General features: G+C 38.6%; 1 protein-coding gene across 3 annotated transcripts in view; it reads right to left on the reverse strand.

The window, feature by feature from the left end:
• Positions 1 to 14,862: 14,862 nt before the first annotated feature.
• LOC141162547 (cilia- and flagella-associated protein 99-like) overlaps positions 14,863 to 24,566 on the reverse strand; it is a 93,357-nt gene continuing 83,653 nt past the window's right edge. For 2 of the 3 annotated variants that reach the window (XM_073648771.1, XM_073648762.1), the window contains 2 exons: positions 19,443 to 19,599; positions 14,863 to 15,096 (listed from right to left, as the gene is read on the reverse strand). In XM_073648771.1, coding sequence (XP_073504872.1) covers positions 14,935 to 15,096; positions 19,443 to 19,599 — 319 coding nt within the window. In that variant the 3' untranslated portion in view covers positions 14,863 to 14,934. Of the gene's footprint in view, positions 15,097 to 16,933; positions 16,989 to 19,442; positions 19,600 to 24,566 lie in introns of those variants that run through there. The other variant, XM_073648780.1, reaches the window with a different exon arrangement.

Below are 24,566 nucleotides of genomic sequence, written 5' to 3' on the forward strand. Positions count from 1 at the left end.
GAATAAAGTCCACATGAGACACCCAAAGAACCTAGATAACTTGGAGAAGATCTGCATGGAGGAGTGGGCCAAGATAACTCCACAGACCTGTGCCGGCCTGATCAGGTCTTATAAAAGACGATTATTAGCTGTAATTGCAAACAAGGGTTATTCCACAAAATATTAAACATAGGGGTTGTATAATAATTAACCCACACTTTTATGTTTAAAATTTAATAAAATTCAACTGAGCAACATAACTTTTTGGTTTGTAAGATTTATGCTTCTGTTCATAAAACCTACTCTCGTTTGCAGTTTGAAGGCTCTAACTTATTTGCATCTTATCAAACCAGCTAAATCTGCAGGGGGTTGAATACTACTTGTAGGCACTGTATATTCGGCCTAATGGGTGAATTGTACTATATACTCTGCTTATGGAGGAGCATTATACTATAGACTCTACCTATGGGGGAGCATTATACTATTTTCTCTGCCTATGAGGGAGCATCATACTCTGCCTATGGGGCTGCATTATACTATATACTCTGCCTATGGGGGTGCATTATACTATATTCTCTGCCTATGGGGGAGCATTGTGCTACATTCTCTGCCTATTGGGGAGCATTATACCATATAGTCTGCCAATTAGAGGTGCATTATACTATATAATCTGTCTATAGGGGTGCATCATACTATATAGACTGGCTATGGTAGAGCATTATACTATTTACTCTGCCTATGGGGGAGCATTATACTATATACTCTGCCTATGGGAGAGCATTATACTATATACTCTGCCTATTGGGGTTGCACTATACTATATACTCTGCCTATGGGGGGTGCATTGTACTTTATACTTTGCTTATGGGGGAGCATTATACTATATATTCTGCCTATGGGGCTGCATTTTACTATAGACTCTGCCTATGGGGGTGCATTATACTATAGACTCTGCCTACGGGGGAGCATTATATTATATTGACTGCCTATGGGGGAGCATTATACTATATACTCTGCCTATGGGGCTGCGTTTTACTATAGACTCTGCCTATGGGGGAGCATTATACTATAGACTCTGCCTATGGGGCTGCATTATATTATATTGACTGCCTATGGGGGTGCATCATAATAAATATCTATTGTTATTAAATTTCTCTCTCTCCTGGTTCTTCTTATGAGAGTTCTACCATTATAATCTTACGGCTCAGATACTGGCAAGAGGTTTTCTTCTCTTTTTTAGGTTTAGTTTGTACCAGACAGGGGGGATCTCTGCATAGGTTAATACTTATAATACAATGCGGGGCACATTTGTCCCACGGGCCTGAGTTTGAGTTGTATGATCTACAGGGACCATAAAGGACCAATGTCCAATATACTGTCAGCTTTACTAGAACCTTTGCAGGTTAAGCAGAACTATAGTATTGATCCTGTATTGATATGAAAAGCTTGTGTATTAGAAATCCTTCAAAGACAAGTCACAGTGCTTGCACCACCAGCTATAGAGAATAATTCTTACAGCTTTATATAGAGATTAGGAGCCTATAGTGGCCAATTTGTATTCGCTCATGTGAACATTACACCAAGTGTGTCAGAAAAGGGAATAATCTATAGTACAAGGTTCAGCACCAAGGGGGGAATATAAGAGCAAAGGGAACAAAGTGCACAAAGAACCCAAAACAATTCACAAAAGTTTACAATTTGCAATTACATACAGGTGCATCTCACAAAATTAGAATATCATCAAAAAGTTAATTTATCTCAGTTCTTCAATATGAAAAGTGAAACTCCTATATTATATAGAGTCATTACACACAGAGTGATCTATTATATAGAGTCATTACACACAGAGGGATCTATTATATAGAGTCATTACACGCAGAGGGATCTATTATATAGAGTCATTACAGAGAGAGGGATCTATTATATAGAGTCATTACACACAGAGGGATCTATTATATAGAGTCATTACACACAGAGGGATCTATTATATAGAGTCATTACAGAGAGAGGGATCTATTATATAGAGTCATTACACACAGAGTGATCTATTATATAGAGTCATTACACACAGAGGGATCTATTATATAGAGTCATTACACACAGAGGGATCTATTATGTAGAGTCATTACACACAGAGGGATCTATTATATAGAGTCATTACACACAGAGTGATCTATTATATAGAGTCATTACACACAGAGGGATCTATTATATAGAGTCATTACACACAGAGGGATCTATTATATAGAGTCATTACACACAGAGGGATCTATTATGTAGAGTCATTACACACAGAGGGATCTATTATATAGAGTCATTACACACAGAGTGATCTATTATATAGAGTCATTACACACAGAGGGATCTATTATATAGAGTCATTACACACAGAGGGATCTATTATATAGAGTCATTACACACAGAGGGATCTATTCCAAGTGTTTATTTCTGTTAATGTTGATGATTATGGCTTACAGCCAATGAAAACACAATAGTCATTATCTTACTATATTAGAATACTTTATAATAACAGCTTGAAAAATGTTTTTAAAATCAGAAATGTCCTACTGAAATGTACAGTGGGTTCGGAAAGTATTCAGACCCCATTAAATGTTTCACTCTTTGTTTCATTGCAGCTATTTGGCAAATTCTAAAATGCTCATTTTTTTTCTCATTAAAGTGCACTCTGCACCCCATCTCGACTGAAAAAAAACAGAAATGTAGAAATTTTTACAAATTTATTAAAAAAGAAAATCTGAAATATCACATGGTCATAAGTATTCAGACCCTTTGCTCAGACTCATATTTAAGTCCCATGCTGTCCATTTCCTTGTGATCCTCCTTGAGATGGTTCTACTCCTTCATTGGAGTCCAGCTGTGTTTAATTAAACTGATAGGACTTGATTTGGAAAGGCGCACACCTGTCTATATAAGACCTCACAGCTCACAGTGCATGTCAGACCAAACGAGAATCATGAGCGCAAAGGAACTGCCCAAGAGGCTCTGAATACTTTCCGTACCCACTGTCTGTTCAGTAAATGCCTCAATACTTGGTCGGGCTCCTTTTGCATCAATTACTGCATCAATGCGGCAATGTGGCATGGAGGCGATCAGCCTGTGGCCCTGCTGAGGTGTTATGGAAGCCCAGGTGGCTTTGATAGCAGCCTTCAGCTCGTCTGCATTGTTGGGTCTGGGGTCTCATCTTCCTCTTGACAATACCCCATAGATTCTCTATAATAGATTCTCTATGGGGTTAAGGTCAGGTGAGTTTGCTGCCAATCAAGCACAGTGATACTGTTGTGTAAACCAGGTATTGGTACTTTTGGCAGTGTGGACAGGGGCCAAGTCCTGCTGGAGAATGACATTTCCATCTCCAAAAAGCTTGTCGGCAGAGGGAAGCATGAAGTGCTCTAAAATGTCCTGGTAGACGGCTGCGCTGACTTTGGTCTTGATAAAACACAGTGGACCTACACCAGCAGATGACATGGCTCCTCAAACCATCACTGATTGTGGAGACTTCACACTAGACCTCAAGCAGCTTGGATTGTGGCCTCTCCACTCTTCCTCCAGACTCTGGGACCTTGTGGAGTGTGTCAATGACTGCCCTCTGGACAATCTGTCAAATCAGCAGTCTTCCCCATGATTGTGGAGCCTACTGAAACAGACTAAGGGAATGTTTTAAACACTTAGGAAGCCTTTGAAGGTGTTTTTTGTTAATTATTTTAAATTGCTGAGATAATGACTTTTGTGTTTTCATTGGCTGTAAGCCATAATCATCTGCATTAATAGAAATAAACACTTGAAATAGATCACTCTGTCTGTAATGACTCTATATAATATATGAGTTTAACTTTTTGTTTGCAGCACAACAAGAGGAGATTACAGATAGTATGACTGATTGATGAAATTAACCTGTCGAGTTATGAAGCAACACTGATTGTGAATCAATTTCTCCTGCTGTTGTGGTCTAAGGGGTAACGTGTCCATTGTGACTTGTATGATTGCTGCTTCCAATAGGTGGTGCTATAGAGTTTAAGTGCACTTCCTCTCTGAAGAGGCAATTTGCATCATGCTGTTGTGCAAATGGAACAGACAACAGGTAGAAATGATCGGCAATTAGCAAGACACCCCCTATAAAGGAGTGCTTCTGCAGTTGGTGACCACAGACCATTTCTTTGTTCTCATCCTTTTTGGCTGTTGTTTTGGTCACTTTTGCATTTTGTCATTGCTCTCGGCCCTAGAGGTACAGTAGCATGAGGCGGTGTCTACAGTACAACCCACAGAAGTTGCCCAGGTAGTGCAGCTCATCCAGGATGGCATGAATGCAAGCAGAGGCAAGAAGGGTAGCTGTGTCTGTCAGCGTAGTGTCCAGAGCATGGAGCAGATACCAGAAGACAGGCCAGTACACCAGGAGACGTGGAGGGGGCCATAGGAGGGCAACAACCTAGCAGCAAGACCACTATCTCCTCCTTTGTGCAAGGAGGTCTGTGAGAAGATCCATCAGGAGAACATTCGCTGCCTCATCAAAAGCATGTCCAGGCATTGTAGGGAGGTCATACAGGCACGCGGAGGCCACACACAATACTCAGCCTCATTTCCTTGTCTTGAGGCATTTCTGTTATGATCTGCAACATAAACTAGGGAAAGAAGTGGAGAGCTGTCCCTACAGTAAGACTAAGCTGAGTCCCTACGTTGTAGCGGGCGACCTGTTCCTTGTGGACAGACCCGCCTTCGTCCTCGGCTAGTCTGAACGGAGACCTATAGAGAAAGGGAAGGGTCCCGAAAAGAACTAAGGACTGGGAGAAAAAATGGGACACCTCCTAACAGAAGTTGTTGCAGAGCAAAAGATAAACTGACAAAAGTACTAGAGGTCCAGAGGACCAAGCAAAACTAGAGATAGATAGGCACAAAAGCACCAGGCTAGAAAGACAGTCTAAACAACACTGAAGTCCAGCAAGGCCAGAATGGCGGAGCTGGAATATAAAGGAAGATGGTCACGTGACCGCAAAACACAAGATAGAGACAAAAACAAACAGGAGGGTTCTAACAATTTCCACTGAAGTTGGATCAGCCTGTAATTTGATTTTCCACTTTGATTTTGAATATCATTAAAAAATCCAGACCTCCATGGGATAATAATTTTGATTTACATTGATCATTTTTAGGTTTTATTGCTCTCAATGCATTCCACTATGTAATGAATAAAGATTTGCAACTGGAATATTTCACTTATATTCTTATACATAGGGGCAGTATTATAGTAGTTATATTCTTGTACATAGGAGCAGTATTATAGTAGTTATATTCTTGTACATAGGGGCAGTATTATAGTAGTTATATTCTTGTACATAGGAGCAGTATTATAGTAGTTATATTCTTGTACATAGGGGGTAGTATTATAGTAGTTATATTCTTGTACATAGGAGCAGTATTATAGTAGTTATATTCTTGTACATAGGGGGTAGTATTATAGTAGTTATATTCTTGTACATAGGAGCAGTATTATAGTAGTTATATTCTTGTACATAAGGGGCAGTATTATAGTAGTTATATTCTTGTACATAGGGGGTAGTATTATAGTAGTTATATTCTTGTACACGGGAGCAGTATTATAGTAGTTATATTCTTGTACATAGGGGCAGTATTATAGTAGTTATATTCTTGTACATAGGAGCAGTATTATAGTAGTTATATTCTTGTACATAGGGGGTAGTATTATAGTAGTTATATTCTTGTACATAGGAGCAGTATTATAGTAGTTATATTCTAGTACATAGGGGGCAGTATTATAGTAGTTATATTCTTGTACATAGGGGCAGTATTATAGTAGTTATATTCTTGTACATAGGGGGTAGTATTATAGTAGTTATATTCTTGTACATAGGGGCAGTATTATAGTAGTTATATTCTTGTACATAGGGGGTAGTATTATAGTAGTTATATTCTTGTACACGGGAGCAGTATTATAGTAGTTATATTCTTGTACATAGGGGCAGTATTATAGTAGTTATATTCTTGTACATAGGAGCAGTATTATAGTAGTTATATTCTTGTACATAGGGGGTAGTATTATAGTAGTTATATTCTTGTACATAGGAGCAGTATTATAGTAGTTATATTCTTGTACATAGGGGGTAGTATTATAGTAGTTATATTCTTGTACATAGGAGCAGTATTATAGTAGTTATATTCTTGTACATAGGGGGCAGTATTATAGTAGTTATATTCTTGTACATAGGGGCAGTATTATAGTAGTTATATTCTTGTACATAGGGGTAGTATTATAGTAGTTATATTCTTGTACATAGGGACAGTATTATAGTAGTTATATTCTTGTACATAGGGGGTAGTATTATAGTAGTTATATTCTTGTACATAGGAGCAGTATTATAGTAGTTATATTCTTGTACATAGGGGGTAGTATTATAGTCGTTATATTCTTGTATATAGGGGCAGTATTATAGTAGTTATATTCTTGTACATAGGGGGTAGTATTATAGTAGTTATATTCTTGTACATAGGGGCAGTATTATAGTAGTTATATTCTTGTACATAGGAGCAGTATTATAGTAGTTATATTCTTGTACATAGGGGCAGTATTATAGTAGCTATATTCTTTTACATAGGGGCAGTATTATAATAGTTATATTCTTGTACATAGAAGCAGTATTATAGTAGTTATATTCTTGTACATAGAAGCAGTATTATAGTAGTTATATTCTTGTACATAGGGGCAGTATTATAATAGTTATATTCTTGTACATAGGGGCAGTATTATAGTAGTTATATTCTTGTACATAGGGGCAGTATTATAGTAGTTATATTCTTGAACACAGGAGCAGTATTACAGTAGTTATATTCTTGTACAAAAGGGGCAGTATTATAGTAGTTATATTCTTGTACACGGGAGCAGTATTATAGTAGTTATATTCTTGTACATAGGGGCAGTATTATAGTAGTTATATTCTTGTACATAGGAGCAGTATTATAGTAGTTATATTCTTGTACATAGGGGGTAGTATTATAGTAGTTATATTCTTGTACATAGGAGCAGTATTATAGTAGTTATATTCTTGTACATAGGGGCAGTATTATAGTAGTTATATTCTTGTACATAGGGGCAGTATTATAGTAGTTATATTCTTGTACATAGGGGGCAGTATTATAATAGTTATATTCTTGTACATAGGAGCAGTATTATAGTAGTTATATTCTTGTATATAGGGGCAGTATTATAGTAGTTATATTCTTGTACATAGGGGGCAGTATTATAATAGTTATATTCTTGTACATAGAAGCAGTATTATAGTAGTTATATTCTTGTGCATAGAAGCAGTATTATAGTAGTTATATTCTTGTATATAGGGGGCAGTATTATAATAGTTATATTCTTGTACATAAGGGGCAGTATTATAGTAGTTATATTCTTGTACATATGGGCTGTATAATAGTAGTTATATTCTTGTACATAGGAGCAGTATTATAGTATTTATATTCTTGTACATATGGGCTGTATAATAGTAGTTATATTCTTGTACATATGGGCTGTATAATAGTAGTTATATTCTTGTACATAGGAGCAGTATTATAGTATTTATATTCTTGTACATATGGGCTGTATAATAGTAGTTATATTCTTGTACATAGGAGCAGTATTTCAGTAGTTATATTCTTGTACATAAGGGGCAGTATTATAGTAGTTATATTCTTGTACATAGGAGCAATATTATACTAGTTATATTCTTGTACATAGGGGGCAGTATTACAGCAGTTATAATCTTGTACATAGGAGCAGTATTATAGTAGTTATATTCTTGTACATAGGGGCAGTATTATAGTAGTTATATTCTTGTACATAGGAGCAGTATTAAAGTAGTTATAGTCTTGTACATAGTAGCAGTATTAGAGTAGTTATATTCTTGTACTTAGGAGCAGTATTATAGTAGTTATATTCTTGTACATAGGGGGCAGTATTACAGCAGTTATACTCTTGTACCTAGGAGCAGTATTATAGTAGTTATATTCTTGTACATAGGAGGCAGTATTATAGTAGTTATATTCTTGTACATAGGGGGCAGTATTATAGTAGTTATATTCTTGTACATAGGGGGCAGTATTATAGTAGTTATATTCTTGTACAGATGGGCAGTATTATAGTAGTTATATTCTTGTAAATAGAAGCAGTATTATAGTAGTTATATTCTTGTACATAGCGGCAGTATTATAGTAGTTATATTCTTGTACATAGGGGCAGTGTTATAGTAGTTATATTCCTGTAGAAAGGGGGCAGTATTATAGTAGTTATATTCTTGTACATAAGAGCAGTATTATAGTAGTTATATTCTTGTACATAGGGGCAGTATTATAGTAGTTATATTCTTGTACATAGGGGCAGTATTATAGTAGTTATATTCTTGTACATAGGGGCAGTATTATAGAAGTTATATTCTTGTACATACGGGCAGTATTATAGTAATTATATTATTGTACAAAGGAGCAGTTTTATAATAGTTATATTTTTTTACATAGGGGCAGTATCATAGTAGATAAATTCTTGTACATAGGGGGCAGTATTATAGTTTTTTTAATCTTGTACATATGAGGCAGTATTATAGTAGTTATATTCTTGTACATAGGGGGCAGTATTATAGTAGTTATATTCTTGTACATAGGGAGCAGTATTATAGTAGTTATATTCTTGTATAAAGGAGCAGTAAATAGTGTTTATATTCTTGTACACATGGGCAGTATTATAGTAGTTATATTCTTGTACATAGGGAGCAGTATTATAGTAGTTATATTCTTGCACATAGGAGCAGTATTATAGTAGTTATATTCTTGTACATAGGAGCAGTATTATAGTAGTTATATTCTTGTACATAGGGGGCAGTATTATAGTAGTTATATTCTTGTACATAGGGGGCAGTATTATAGTAGTTATATTCTGGTACAAAGGGGCAGTATTATAGTAGTTATATTCTTGTACATAGGGGCAGTATTATAGTAGTTATATTCTTGTACATAGGAGCAGTATAATAATAGTTATATTCTAGTACATAGGGGGCAGTATTATAGCAGTTATATTCTTGTACATAGGGGGCAGTATTATAGTAGTTATTTACTTGTACATAGGAGCAGTATTTTAGTAGTTATGTTCTTGTACATAGGAGCAGTATTATAGTAGTTATATTCTTGTACATAGGGGGCAGTATTATAGTAGTTTTATTCTTGTACATAGGGGGCAGTATTATAGCAGTTTTATTCTTGTACATAGGGGCAGTATTATAGTAGTTATTTACTTGTACATAGGAGCAGTATTATAGTAATGTTCTTGTACATATGAGCAGTATTATTGTAGTTATATTCTTGTACATAGGGGGCAGTATTATAGTAGTTTTATTCTTGTACATAGGGGGCAGTATTATAGTAGTTTTATTCTTGTACATAGGGGGCAGTATTATAGTAGTTTTATTCTTGTACATAGGGGGCAGTATTATAGTAGTTTTATTCTTGTACATAGGGGGCAGTATTATAGTAGTTATATTCTTGTACATAGGGGGCAGTATTATAGTAGTTATATTCTTGTACATAGGGGCAGTATTATAGTAGTTATATTCTTGTTCATAGGGGCAGTATTATAGTAGTTATATTCTTGTACATAGGGGGCAGTATTATAGTAGTTATATTCTTGTACATAGTAGCAGTATTATAGTAGTTATATTCTTGTATATAGGGGCAGTATTATAGTACTTATATTCTTGTACATAGGGGGCAGTATTATAGCAGTTATATTCTTGTACATAGGGGACAGTATTATAGCAGTTAAATTCTTGTACATAGGGGGCAGTATTATAGTAGATATATTCTTGTACATAGGGGAAGTATTATAGTAGTTATATTCTTGTACATAGGGGCAGTATTATAGCAGTTATATTCTTGTACATAGGAGCAGTATTATAGTAGTTATATTCTTGTACATAGGGGCAGTATTACAGTAGTTATATTCTTGTACATAGGGGCAGTATTATAGTAGTTATATTCTTGTACATAGGGCAGTATTATAGTAGTTATATTCTTGTACATAGGGGCAGCATTATAGTAGTTATATTCTTGTACATAGGAGCAGTATTATAGTAGTTGTATTCTTGTACATAGGAGCAGTATTATAATAGTTGTATTCTTGTACATAGGGGGTAGTATTATAGTAGTTATATTCTTGTACATAGGGGGTAGTATTATAGTAGTTATATTCTTGTACATAGGAGCAGTATTATAGTAGTTATATTCTTGTACATAGGGGCAGTATTATAGTAGTTATATTCTTGTACATAGGGGCAGTATTATAGTAGTTATATTCTTGTACATAGGGGCAGTATTATAGTAGTTATATTCTTGTACATAGGGGCAGTATTATAGTAGTTATATTCTTGTACATAGGGGGTAGTATTATAGTAGTTATATTCTTGTACATAGGGGGTAGTATTATAGTAGTTATATTCTTGTACATAGGAGCAGTATTATAGTAGTTATATTCTTGTACATAGGGGCAGTATTATAGCAGTTATATTCTTGTACATAGGGGGCAGTATTATAGTAGTTATATTCTTGTACATAGGAGCAGTATTATAGTAGTTATATTCTTGTACATAGGGGCAGTATTATAGTAGTTATATTCTTGTACATAGAGGCAGTATTATATTAGTTATATTCTTGTACATAGGAGCAGTATTATAGTAGTTATATTCTTGTACATAGGGGCAGTATTATAGTAGTTATATTCTTGTACATAGGAGCAGTATTATAGTAGTTATATTCTTGTACATAGGGGCAGTATTATAGCAGTTATATTCTTGTACACAGCTGCCATTATTATTATTCCCACATTGACACACATTAGCTCATCGTGTCCCTGGTTCTTTTATCTTTATGAGCAGTGAATTGCCATTGTCCAAAAGAAAATAGCCTCCTATAAAAATGACCATACTGATAAGCTAGGAGTTGGCCATAAAGCTGAGCCGACCATTTGTCACCTTCATCCCAGCTCTCCCATCACCTGGAGTATAAAGCCAGTGCACATTGCTTACAGATGAGGATGATGATGCCAGTGCCGCCTGTGTCTCCACACTGTGCCTGACACAGATAATGAGGGGTTATTGCTGAGGGCTCTGGTGACATCTCCTTACATCAGGGTCACAGACCAGGAGCAGCAAAAGGACATAGTACAGGAGGGATCTAAGGCCATGTTATCACAGTAAGTAGAGGACTATGTGCGCCCCGCCCACTTGTCTCATTTCTTGACAACTTGTTACAGCAATCACCCTCGAATGATTTTTATCCAAAACAGATTTGTTTCTGCAACTTTCTAACATACTTTTTAAGATCTCTGCTTGCTGTTAGTTATGAGGTGGATTCTTCTTCTTCGGTTGTTAATACTCCCACCTGAAAATAAAGCCACAATCAGGAGTCTGGCTTCTGAAACTCACAGTGATCCTCTTGTAATAGCCGGGGAAGTTCGGTCTAGTAATTAGATTTGAGCAAAATGATTCACACTGCACTGATCCCGTGTCCAATCCGGTCCTCTATCCAATCCGGTCCTCTGACCAATCCGGTCCTCTGACCAATCCGGTCCACTGACCAATCCTGTCCACTGACCAATCCGGTCCTCTGACCAATCCGGTCCACTGACCAATCCGGTCCTCTGTCCAATCCACTCCTCTATGGCAGCTAGACCAGGGCAGTCTTCACTTCAATCGGTGGCATCCTTAGTACCTATGGCGTTTACTAGATCTCGCACCGTAACAGCATCACGGCACAATGCACATAATGGCATTTTGTGAAGCTTAGGACTAGGCCTTACAATGTCTCGGAGGTTAGTAAATACCTAGGATGGCAGGCCGAGGAGGAAGAGTGAAGAAGTGAAGACTGCCTGGTCCGCCTGCCATGGAGGATCATACTGGACAAGGAGGAAGGAAGGGAAGAAAATTGGTTTGTGGAGGTTCTCAACTTGAAATTGCTGTTAACAGGGAACAATAGACCGCATTCAATTACACACCAATGATAATATACACTTGCGCTGCGCAGTGACTTGTGGCCAAGCAACATAAGATCACAAATTCAGCAAGTTTGGATTTGTGCAAACTGTTGTGCTGCAGCAACTTGCGGGTCGCAATGTGGCCACATTTCCGCTGCCTGGTTGCAGTACAGCAGAGCGATCTTAGGTTGCATCACTTATCCATAGCTTTAGTATATCTACCTGTCCAAGTCCTTTGCAAATACATTGATAGACGAGATAAAAATTAGTGAAGCTATCACAGTGATCCTAAGTGATTATTCGACTGTGAGGCTCCAAAGACTTTGTCTCCATTAGAGGGACTCTTCACTTGATGTTGCAGGCATGGACTGCAGACCGTTGGCCTGTATTGTAGTCGAGAGCTGCAATCATAGTTCAGCTAATTGTCGTTGGAAACAGTCAGTAAGCTTGTTATCTTCTTATCTGAGCTCCTGTATTTCGACCAATCTATATGCAGACATTAATTAAGCAAAGAATGTTAAGAGATTTCAGCTCTGAAGCATGCAAAGTTTAAAGAGGTTAAGCCACTAAATCACTAAATCCATTTATCACAAATATATGATCACTGGGGGTGTCCCAGCCTTTCCCCAAATCTCAAGTTTCAATGGAGCATTAATGCGCATGTGTGATCACTATCAAAGTCCGGCCCCGATTGGCAATGTGCAGTAATGGGCAGTTACCTGGTGGACCACGCTATCCAGGACTGGATAGGCAATGTGCCTTACCGGGTAATTTCCCGGCAGGCCGTACAGCCTATCACCACAATGGTCCACCTGTCCCAAGCCCTTTAAATTCCATAATTGTCTTTTTTTATACTGCAAGTCTCAGTGTTTTACTACAGTATGCAGCACACAAAATCCCCCCCATCCTTCCTGCTGCTGGCTAGACATTCTGTGTTGGCGCAGCTAAGCCACCTTCAAGTTATTTTACCCGCTTCTGTCGTTCCTTCTTGTGCACAACCAGGCACTGAGCGGCAGACTTTTTTCTTCGCTTTGTCCTCTCTTGAAATCCAGCTCCTTATGGTGGGCAGCGATCCTGCCTGGTGACAGGGTGAGTCAGTTTCCAACTGACACGCTGAGCAAGTGAAGACTACTCAGACCAGATTTGGAGGAGACCACCTAGATGGCTGCTGTGCAGTCTCAGATGACCAGTCCAGGGATGACTGATTGTGGGCTGAATTCCCTGGGGAGATGATCAGTGCTGACTACTTTCTATATGGATTGGGCTGATTTCTGTTCTACTGGCTAATATTTTAAAAATGAATCATACTTTCAACTAGCATTTCAGAATAAGCTATCACGTGTGTGTAGATGAGGAATAACTCTATTTCTGGCCATTATATGACTTTATATTCTGCATTTTCATCAATTTTTCTCTTTGCAGGCTCTATCTGTTATTTGCTATTGACTCTGAGCTGGTGGGAAAATACTAACTACTAAGATGTCTCCCATACACAGCACAGCACACAGAGAAGGATTTCTGCTCTTCACTCCTTTTAGAGCACCTAGAGAAGCAGCAGCATGACGTAAATTATACAGCAGTGCTGAGCTGTGTGAATGTGAATCAAGCTCTGATGTGGTGTTAAAGACTTGTTAGAAAACTCAGCACAATCTTTCTGTGTCTCCCTCTGCTTATTTCCTCCTCACTCTTCCATCTCACCATCAGTGAGCTGGAACGATCTTGCTTGAGCAAGACAGATTTGAGCCGTTTTTAAGAGTGGATAAGTTCAAAAGGCCGGAGGGAGAAGAAAAAGGGGGCTACTAAGTGGAGAAAGAAGCAGATTTCTCTGATAAGTTACATTACAAAGTTTCTTATATTTACTTGTACTTTATTTTAATTTATGCTAAGTTTGTTGAAAATACTGGTCCCACTTAAGTGAGTGCCTATATTAATTACCAATAATGTTTTGGTGGACTGGAGACAGTGCAGGGGAAGTTGCACTCTAAATTCCTCTCTCCTACTGTCAAAACATGCAAAATCTGAGAAGAGCAAGTTGCGAGCGGTATTGTTTTTTTCTGTTTCCCAGCCTTCTAGTATCTACCGTCAGACTGGTGAAGGGCTCCTTCACAAACCGAAAAGCTGTCTCCAATCGACTTCCCTACATCATTAGCGGAAGCCGGCACGGGTCTAAGAAATTAATATGCAGGTCAAGCCGCTGGAACGGAGAAACATTCTGCCAGCAAAGCAGTGTAGGATACCATCAGTGTGCACAGCAGAGCTATGTGCTTGCAATGTGCACACAGTTTGTTTCCTATACACTGTATTAAGCACAATCATAGTTTGGCTTTCTGCACATTGCAAAGTATGACTTGTCTTCCACAGCCTCACCTTTTAGCAGAGTTTGTCTGTTCCGCACCCAGTTTTAAACCTCTGACACAGCTATTTCAGTTAATGACTGTTTTTCAATCTACATATGAAAATGATGATGATTGTCACCTGTTTGGTATAATTGGTTACTCATAGGCCAAACTGTAAGGCACTTACAGATGGCACAGTACACAGTAGTATCAAGCACCAGAATTAGGAAGGCACAGAAATGTGACATAAACCCGAATTATGGATAAATCATAGTTGTGTTTAGGATGGTGAGAGCATGCTCGGAAATATGGCGGTTGTATTATTCCACTAAGAGATTCCTGTGGGAGAATATGCCATGACTTAGAATCATGTATGTGCCCCATCTTTTACATCTAATACACTCACACCTGAATCACGTGTGCAGTGAGTGTTGTTCATGACACTGACAAAGAAAAAAAGAACTGATCGCGTGACTCGACCATTGTGCAAAAGGGTATTTTATCTAATAGTCTTTCCTACATGCATCTTCTTATTTATTACAGTATCTTTGTTCTTCTGGATAAAGGAGAACACTGAGTCCATAGATTTTATGATGGCATCACGCAGGCTTGTGAGCTCCCGTTTCTTGCGGCCTCATAAGCCGCCATCCTGTGCGCCGTTTCTCTCGACACCACTCCGCACTGGAGCAGCTGCGCCTGGCGCTCCCTGCCCTCCCCCAGTTCCTTCCAATGCTTCTCTTCATAGGAGTCCTGTAAGAAAGAGGATTTCACTGCTAAAGATCCGCAAAAGTAGCAAATGTGTAACACCCAATAAATGTAAAATATTTACCCGCTTCTTCTAGATTCAGCAAATAGACAAGATTTATTGTAGCATAAAAAGTTATACAATTTAACAATATACAGTATATACAGTACAGACCAAAAGTTTGGACACACCTTCTCATTTAAAGATTTTTCTGAATTTTCATGATTATGAAAATTGTACATTCACACTGAAGGCATCAAAACTATGAATTAACACATGTGGAATTATATACTTAACAAAAAAGTGTGAAACAACTGAAAATATGTCTTATATTCTAGGTTCTTCAAAGTAGCCACCTTTTGCTTTGATGACTGCTTTGCACACTCTTGGCATTCTCTTGATGAGCTTCAAGAGGTAGTCACCAGAAATGGTTTTCACTTCACAGGTGTGCCCTGTCAGGTTTAATAAGTGGGATTTATTGCCTTATAAATGGGGTTGGGACCATCAGTTGTGTTGTGCAGAAGTCTGGTGGATACACAGCTGATAGTCCTACTGAATAGACTGTTAGGATTTGTATTATGGCAAGAAAAAAGCAGCTAAGTAAAGAAAAACGAGTGGCCATCATTACTTTAAGAAATGAAGGTCGGTCAGTCTGAAAAATTGGGAAAACTTTGAAAGTGTCCCCAAGTGCAGTTGCAAAAACCATCAAGCGCTACAAAGAAACTGGCTCACATGAGGACCGCCCCAGGAAAGGAAGACTAAGAGTCACCTCTGCTTCTGAGGATAAGTTTATCCGAGTCACCAGCCTCAGAAATCGCAGGTTAACAGCAGCTCAGATTAGAGACCAGGTCAATGCCACACAGAGTTCTAGCAGCAGACACATCTCTACAACAACTGTTAAGAGGAGACTTTGTGCAGCAGGCCTTCATGGTAAAATAGCTGCTAGGAAATCACTGCTAAGGACAGGCAACAAGCAGAAGAGACTTGTTTGGGCTAAAAAACACAAGGAATGGACATTAGACCAGTGGAAATCTGTGCTTTGGTCTGATGAGTCCAAATTTGAGATCTTTGGTTCCAACCACCGTGTCTTTGTGCGACGCAGAAAAGGTGAACGGATGGACTCTACATGCCTGGTTCCCACCGTGAAGCATGGAGGAGGAGGTGTGATGGTGTGGGGGTGCTTTGCTGGTGATACTGTTGGGGATTTATTCAAAATTGAAGGCATACTGAACCAGCATGGCTACCACAGCATCTTGCAGCGGCATGCTATTCCATCCGGTTTGCGTTTAGTTGGACCATCATGTATTTTTCAACAGGACAATGACCCCAAACACACCTCCAGGCTGTGTAAGGGCTATTTGACCAAGAAGGAGAGTAATGGGGTGCTACGCCAGATGACCTGGCCTCCACAGTCACCAGACCTGAACCCAATCGAGATGGTTTGCGGTGAGCTGGACCGCAGAGTGAAGGCAAAAGGGCCAACAAGTGCTAAGCATCTCTGGGAACTCCTTCAAGATTGTTGGAAGACCATTTCCGGTGACTACCTCTTGAAGCTCATCAAAACAATGCCAAGAGTGTGCAAAGCAGTCATCAAAGCAAAAGGTGGCTACTTTGAAGAACCTAGAATATAAGACATATTTTCAGTTGTTTCACACTTTTTTGTTAGGTATATAATTCCACATGTGATAATTCATAGTTTTGATGCCTTTAGTGTGAATGTACAATTTTCATAGTCAAGAAAATACAGAAAAATCTTTAAATGAGAAGGTGTGTCCAAACTTTTGGTCTGTACTGTATATATTTTTATAAATTCTGTACGCTTCCAAATTGCGATTTCAATATCTCTGCTTGCTGTCGAGGTTCATTTATTACAAGTAGAGTCTTCAGCTCTTGAAAACTGTAATTAATGTATTGTTAAGTTTTTAACTTTTGATTATAAAAAAAGAACAAACTTTATTGGCTGAAATTGGAGTACCCCCTTTAGGGCTCAGGTTACTCTTCTGGCCATACGGAGACCACTTCAGCACTGAGATAACAAGATTATGGATTGCTTTTTGTGAGGTGATATTTATTCATCCCTGACCAATGTGTACAGATAATATCCAACGTTTCACCTAATTTGGCCTTTGTCAAGATTATTTGTAATGAGCGGAGGTCGGGGAAACTGGAGTGGTTAGAGCAGATGCGGGACTAGCCGCTCATTACAGATACCCTTGACAAAGGCCAATTCGGCGAAACGTTGGATATTGTCTGTACACATTGGTCGGGGATGAATAAATATCACCTCAAGAAAATCGATCTATGATCTCCTTGTTATATCAGTGCTGAAGTTGTCTCCGTATACCATTGACAGGTATTAACCCCTTAAGCCCCGCGGGTGGTTTGCACGTTAATGACCGGGCCAATTTTTACAATTCTGACCACTGTCACTTTATGAGGTAATTACTCTGGAACGCTTCAACGGACCTCCCTGATTCTGAGATTGTTTTTTCGTGACATATTGTACTTCATGATTGTGGAAAAATTTCTTCGATATCACTTGCGTTTATTTGTGAAAAAAACGGAAATTTGGCAAAAATTTTGAAAATTTTGCGATTTTCAAAATTTGAATTTTTAAGCCCTGAAATCAGAGCGATATGTCACACAAAAGAGTTAATAAATAACATTTCCCACATGTCTACTTTACATCAGCACAATTTTGGAACCAAAATTTTTTTTTGTTAGGGAGCTATAAGGGTTAAAAGTTGACCAGCGATTTCTCATTTTTCCAACAAAATTTATAAAACCATTTTTTTAGGGACCACATCACATTTGAAGTCACTTTGAGAGGTCTTTATGACAGAAAATACCCAAAAGTGACACCATTCTAAAAACTGCACCCCTCAAGGTGCTCAAAACCACATTCAAGAACTTTATTAACCCTTCAGGTGCTTCACAGGAATTTTTTGAATGTGGAAGAAAAAAATGAACATTTAACTTTTTTCACAAAAATGTTATTTTAGACCCAATTTTTTTTATTTTCACAGGGGTAACAAGAAAAAATGGACCCCAAAATTTGTTGTGCAATTTCACCTGGGCACGCAGATACCCAATATTTGGGGAAGAAACACTGTTTGGGCGCACGGCAGGGCTCGGAAGGGAAGGAGCGCCATTTGACTTTTTGATTGTAAAATTTGCTTGAATAATTAGCGGACGCCATGTTGTGTTTGGAGAGCCCCTGTGTGCCCAAACTTTGGAGCTCCCCCACAAGTGACCCCATTTTGGAAACTAGACCCCCCAAGGCACCTTTATAGATGCATAGTGAGCACTTGGAACCCCCAGGTGCTTCACAAATTGATTAGTAAAAATGAAAAAGTGAAAAAAAAACACTTTTTCATTTTTACGAATCAATTTGTGAAGCACCTAGGGGTTCCAAGTGCTCACTATGCATCTAGATAGGTGCCTTGGGGGGTCTAGTTTCCAAAATGGGGTCACTTGTGGGGGAACTCCAATGTTTGGGCACACAGGGACTCTCTAAATGCAACATGGTATCCGCTAACAAATTGAATGGAAAATCGGCTCAAATTGTTAGCGGACACCACATTGCGTTTGGAGAGCCCCTCTGTGCCCAAACTTTGGAGCTCCCCCACAAGTGACCCAATTTTGGAAACTAGACCCCCCAAGGCACCTTTCTAGATGCATAGTGAGCACTTGGAACCCCCAGGTGCTTCACAAATTGATTCGTAAAAATGAAAAAGTGTTTTTTTTTTCACTTTTTCATTTTTACGAATCAATTTGTGAAGCACCTGGGGGTTCCCTGAGAATCTGCCCCCAGAGCTTACTTTAGATGAAAGGAGGAGTTACTAGTGTGAGACATGTAATGACTGACAGTCTGCTCTCAGGATCTACACAGAAACTGTAGTTTTTAGAAGGGCCCTTAAAGCTGATCACAAAGTTCTCCCAGTTGGGACACTCAGCATTCAGCTCTAATCTATGGGGAAACCTTGAAGTGAGCATTAACTTTTACTAGAGGACCACCACAGAGGAAATTAAAGTGAAATCAAAGTGAATACAGGCATAACAGAGAGGCAAGCAAATCACTGGACATTCTTGTGAAGGGATGTTCCGGCACATATAGTGCCTCTAGTATAAGAGGAACCGCCCACTCAAAAGACTGGAGGGCAAGTTACAGAGCATGAGAATTGGTATAGTTACTGGACATATTGTGCATCAAAAGCGGTTTCCAATGTATTGGTGGGAATGAGGACAGTAAGGCCAATACTTTTTTACAGGTATTATGTGAAATGACTGGTACAGTGTAAGGTGGTGCCCACATGAAGCTCAGCGGCCCGGTCCCATACCGTCCTCTTACTTTGATGGCATTACGCTGGGGGTGCAGCTTTAAGGCCTCCGCCTGTCTCTCGCGCTCGGTTATTCTCTTTTCCAGTTTCCGCTGCAGTTCGGTGACTCGATCATTGTTTGCTGCGGCAGTTTTTCCAAACTGAGATTTAGACTTTTTCTCTTCCAGCCTGTCAACAAAGATAAATGAAATAAAACACATCCAGCAGATACTTCTAGAAAAAAGAGATGAGAAAGTGTATTTTTCTGCTCCTATTAAAGCAAGGTTGTATTAATGCGGTGCGGGCTCAGAAATAGCCGCACATTGTGGGGGATTCATTGTCACACTGAGCACGGACTTTACCCGGACTCCGCAGCTTTCAGTTAAGGCGGCAGCTGAAGAGGAAAATTACATTCCCCCAGAACAAGCTTCCCCGGCCGCCCAGATCTGTCCGGAAAATAGTTACTCATTTTAGAGACCTCAGAGATCACTTCATGAATCAGGAGCAAATCTCTGCATTCAGGACGACTGGATGGATGGACGGATGGATGGATGGATGGATGGGAGAAATTATAGAGAGTTAAATAGATAGAAATAGAGAGAGAAAGAGAGATACAGGTGCATCTCACTAAATTAGAATATCACCAAAAAGTTAATTTATTTCAGTTCTTCAATCCAAAAATTGAAACTCCTATATTATATAGAGTCATTACACACAGAGGGATCTATTATATAGAGTCATTACACACAGAGGGATCTATTATATAGAGTCATTACACACAGAGGGATCTATTATATAGAGTCATTACACACAGAGGGATCTATTATATAGAGTCATTACACACAGAGGGATCTATTATATAGAGTCATTACAGACAGAGTGATCTATTATATAGAGTCATTACACACAGAGTGATCTATTATATAGAGTCATTACACACAGAGGGATCTATTATATAGAGTCATTACACACAGAGGGATCTATTATATAGAGTCATTACACACAGAGTGATCTATTATATAGAGTCATTACAGACAGAGTGATCTATTATATAGAGTCATTACACACAGAGTGATCTATTATATAGAGTCATTACACACAGAGGGATCTATTATATAGAGTCATTACACACAGAGTGATCTATTATATAGAGTCATTACACACAGAGGGATCTATTATATAGAGTCATTACACACAGAGTGATCTATTATATAGAGTCATTACACACAGAGGGATCTATTATATAGAGTCATTACACACAGAGGGATCTATTATATAGTCATTACACACAGAGGGATCTATTATATAGAGTCATTACACACAGAGTGATCTATTATATAGAGTCATTACAGACAGAGTGATCTATTATATAGAGTCATTACACACAGAGTGATCTATTATATAGAGTCATTACACACAGAGGGATCTATTATATAGAGTCATTACACACAGAGGGATCTATTATATAGAGTCATTACACACAGAGGGATCTATTATATAGAGTCATTACACACAGAGGGATCTATTATATAGAGTCATTACACACAGAGGGATCTATTATATAGAGTCATTACACACAGAGGGATCTATTATATAGAGTCATTACACACAGAGGGATCTATTATATAGAGTCATTACACACAGAGTGATCTATTATATAGAGTCATTACAGACAGAGTGATCTATTATATAGAGTCATTACACACAGAGTGATCTATTATATAGAGTCATTACACACAGAGGGATCTATTATATAGAGTCATTACACACAGAGGGATCTATTATATAGAGTCATTACACACAGAGTGATCTATTATATAGAGTCATTACAGACAGAGTGATCTATTATATAGAGTCATTACACACAGAGTGATCTATTATATAGAGTCATTACACACAGAGGGATCTATTATATAGAGTCATTACACACAGAGGGATCTATTCCAAGTGTTTATTTCTGTTAATGTTTATGATTATGATTTACAGCCAATGACACAAAGGTCATTATCTCAGTAAATTAAAATAATTAACAAATAACACCTGCAAAGGCTTCCTAAGCATTTAAAAAGGTCCCTTAGTCTGTTTCAGTAGGCTCCACAATCATGGGGAAGACTGCTGACTTGACAGATGTCCAGAAGGCAGTCACTGACACACTCCACAAGGTCCCAGAGTCTGGAGGAAGAGTGGAGAGGCCACAATCCAAGCTGCTGGAGGTCTAGTGTGAAGTTTCCACAATCAGCGATGGTTTGGGGTGCCATGTCATCTGCTGGTGTAGGTCCACTGTGTTTTATCAAGACCAAAGTCAGCGCCGCCGTCTACCAGGAAATTTTAGAGCACTTCGTGCTTCCCTCTGCCGACAAGCTTTTTGGAGATGGAAATGTCATTCTCCAGCAGGACTTGGCCCCTGTCCACACTGCCAAAAGTACCAATACCTGGTTTACACAACAGTATCACTGTGCTTGATTGGCAGCAAACTCACCTGACCTTAACCCCATAGAGAACCTATTATAGAGAATCTATGGGGTATTGTCAAGAGGAAGATGAAGACACCAGACCCAACAATGCAGACGAGCTGAAGGCTGCTATCAAAGCCACCTGGGCTTCCATAACACCTCAGCAGGGCAACAGGCTGATCGCCTCCATGCCACATTGCCGCATTGATGCAGTAATCGATGCAAAAGGAGCCCGACCAAGTATTGAGGCATTTACTGAACAGACATTTCAGATTTTAAAATCATTTTTCAAGCTGTTGTTATAAAGTATTCTAATTTACTGAGATAATGACTTTTGTGTTGTCATTGGCTGTAAGCCATAATCATCAACATTAACAGAAATAAACACTAGAAATAGATCACTCTGCGTGTAATGACTCTATATAATATAGGAGTTTCACTTTTTGTATTGAAGAACTGAAATAAATTAACTTTTTGGTGATATTCTAATTTAGTGAGATGCACCAGTAGATAGAATAGACATAGCTATGAATTAGAAAGAGATAGTTAAATAGATATTACATACAGTGGTGTGAAAGTGTTTGCCCCCTTCCTGATTTCTTATTCTTTTGCATATTTGTCACTTCAATGTTTCAGGTCACAAAACAAAATTTCAATATTAGACAAAGATAACACAAGTAAACACAAAATGCAGTTTTTAAATGAAGATCTTTATTATTAAGGATAAAAGAAATCCAAACCTACAGGGCCCTGTGTGAAGAAGTGATTGCCACCCACATAAACCATAAATTAACTGTGGTTTATCACATCTTTGCGAAGCTGAGCTCAATTTCCCTAGCCACACAGAGGCCTGATTACTGCCACACCTGTTCTCAATCTACAAATCACTTAAATAGGACATGCCTGACAAAGTGAAGTAGACCAAAACATCCTCAAAAGCTAGACATCATGCTGCAATCCAAAGAAATTCAGGAACAAATGAGAAATAAAGTAATGGAGATTTATAAAGGTTTGGGACTGCAGCGAACCACAGTGAGAGTCATTATCCACAAATGACGAAAACATGGAACAGTGGTGAACCTTCCCAGGAGTGGCCGGCCGACCAAAATTACCCCAAAAGCGCAGCAACAAATCTTCCAAGAGGTCACAAAAGACCCCACAACAACATCCAAAGAACTGCAAGCCTTACTTGCCTCAGTTAAAGTCAGTGTTCACGACTCCACCATAAGAAAGAGACTGGGCAAAAATGGCATGTATGGGAGAGTTCCTAGACGAAAACTACTGTGAGCAAAAAGAACATAAAGGCTTGTCTCATTTTTGCAAGAAAACATCTTGATGATTGCCAAGACTTTTTGGGAGAATACTCTGTGGACTGACGAGACAAAAGTTGAACTTTTAGGAAGGTGAATGTCCCTTTACATCTGGTGTAGAAGTAATACAGCATTTCAGAAAAGGAACCTCATATCAAGAGTAAAATGTGGTGGTGGTAGTGTGATGGTCTGAAGCTGTTTTGCTGCTTCAGGACCTGGAAGACTTGCTGTGGTAAATGGAAACATGAATTCTGCTGTCTACCAAAAACTCCTGAAGGAGAATGTCCGGCCATCTGTTTGTGACCTCAAGCTGAAGCGCACTTGGGTTATGCAGCAGAACAATGATCCAAAACACACCAGCAAGTCCACCTCTGAATGGCTTAAGAAAAACACAATTAAGACTTTGTCGTGGCCTAGTCAAATCCTGACCTTAATCAGATTGAGATGCTGTGGCATGACCTTAAAAAATGCTCGGAAACCCTCCAATGTGGCTGAGTTACAACAATTTTGTAAAGATAAGTGGCCAAAATTCCTCCAGAGCATTGTAAAAGACTCATTGCCAGTTATCACAAATGCTTAATTGCCGTTGTTGCTGCCAAGGGTGGCCCAACCAGTTATTAGGTTTAGGGGTAATCACTTTTTCACACAGTACCCTGTATGTTTGGATTTCTTTTTCCCTTAATAATAAAGACCTTCATTGTCTAATATTTAAATTTGCTTTGTGATCTGAAACATTGAAGTGTGACAAACATGCAAAAGAATAAGAAATCAGGAAGGGGGAAAACACTTTTTCACACCACTGTATAATATCATGGCTTAGATCTATGAAGGGAAGGGGGGTTGTCCATGCGATTGCAGACTCGTTAGGGGCTGATGAGGCTAATACAGAGATAGGAAATTCCAGGCACATTGACTACAGGAAGACGTCTGGTTTGGGCATGGTGCTGCAGTAATGCCCTGGTGCCAGGGTTGCCAACTGTCTAGAAATTCCAGGGCAGTCCGTAAAAATAGGGCACTTTTATGACATGTTCATAAAAAAAGGTAAGACGTCCATGATTTTTTGGAAACTGAAGAAACCTATACAGATTATGTTGACTGTAATTATCATCACTTTAAAGTTCACAGTGACTGCAGCCGATCTCTTCTGGGCGGCAGACATGTATCACTTATCAACACAATGATTTATTGTGGTTTTCCAATGTGTCCGTAAAAAATATTATCTGTCAGTGATTGTTTCGTAAACTGTCCAGATAAAAGTGGGTGAAATAAATATTGAACAAGTCACCAATTTTCTAAGTAAATATATTTCTAAAGGTGCTATTAACATGAAATGCTCACCAGATGTCGGAAACAACCCATCCAATCCACACATTATGTGTAATAATGAGAAATG

Source organism: Phyllobates terribilis, unplaced genomic scaffold (assembly GCF_046119375.1).
Source record: "Phyllobates terribilis strain yellow unplaced genomic scaffold, ASM4611937v1 Scaffold_1__5_contigs__length_1240528914, whole genome shotgun sequence".
In the NCBI taxonomy this organism is placed as follows: domain Eukaryota; kingdom Metazoa; phylum Chordata; class Amphibia; order Anura; family Dendrobatidae; genus Phyllobates; species Phyllobates terribilis.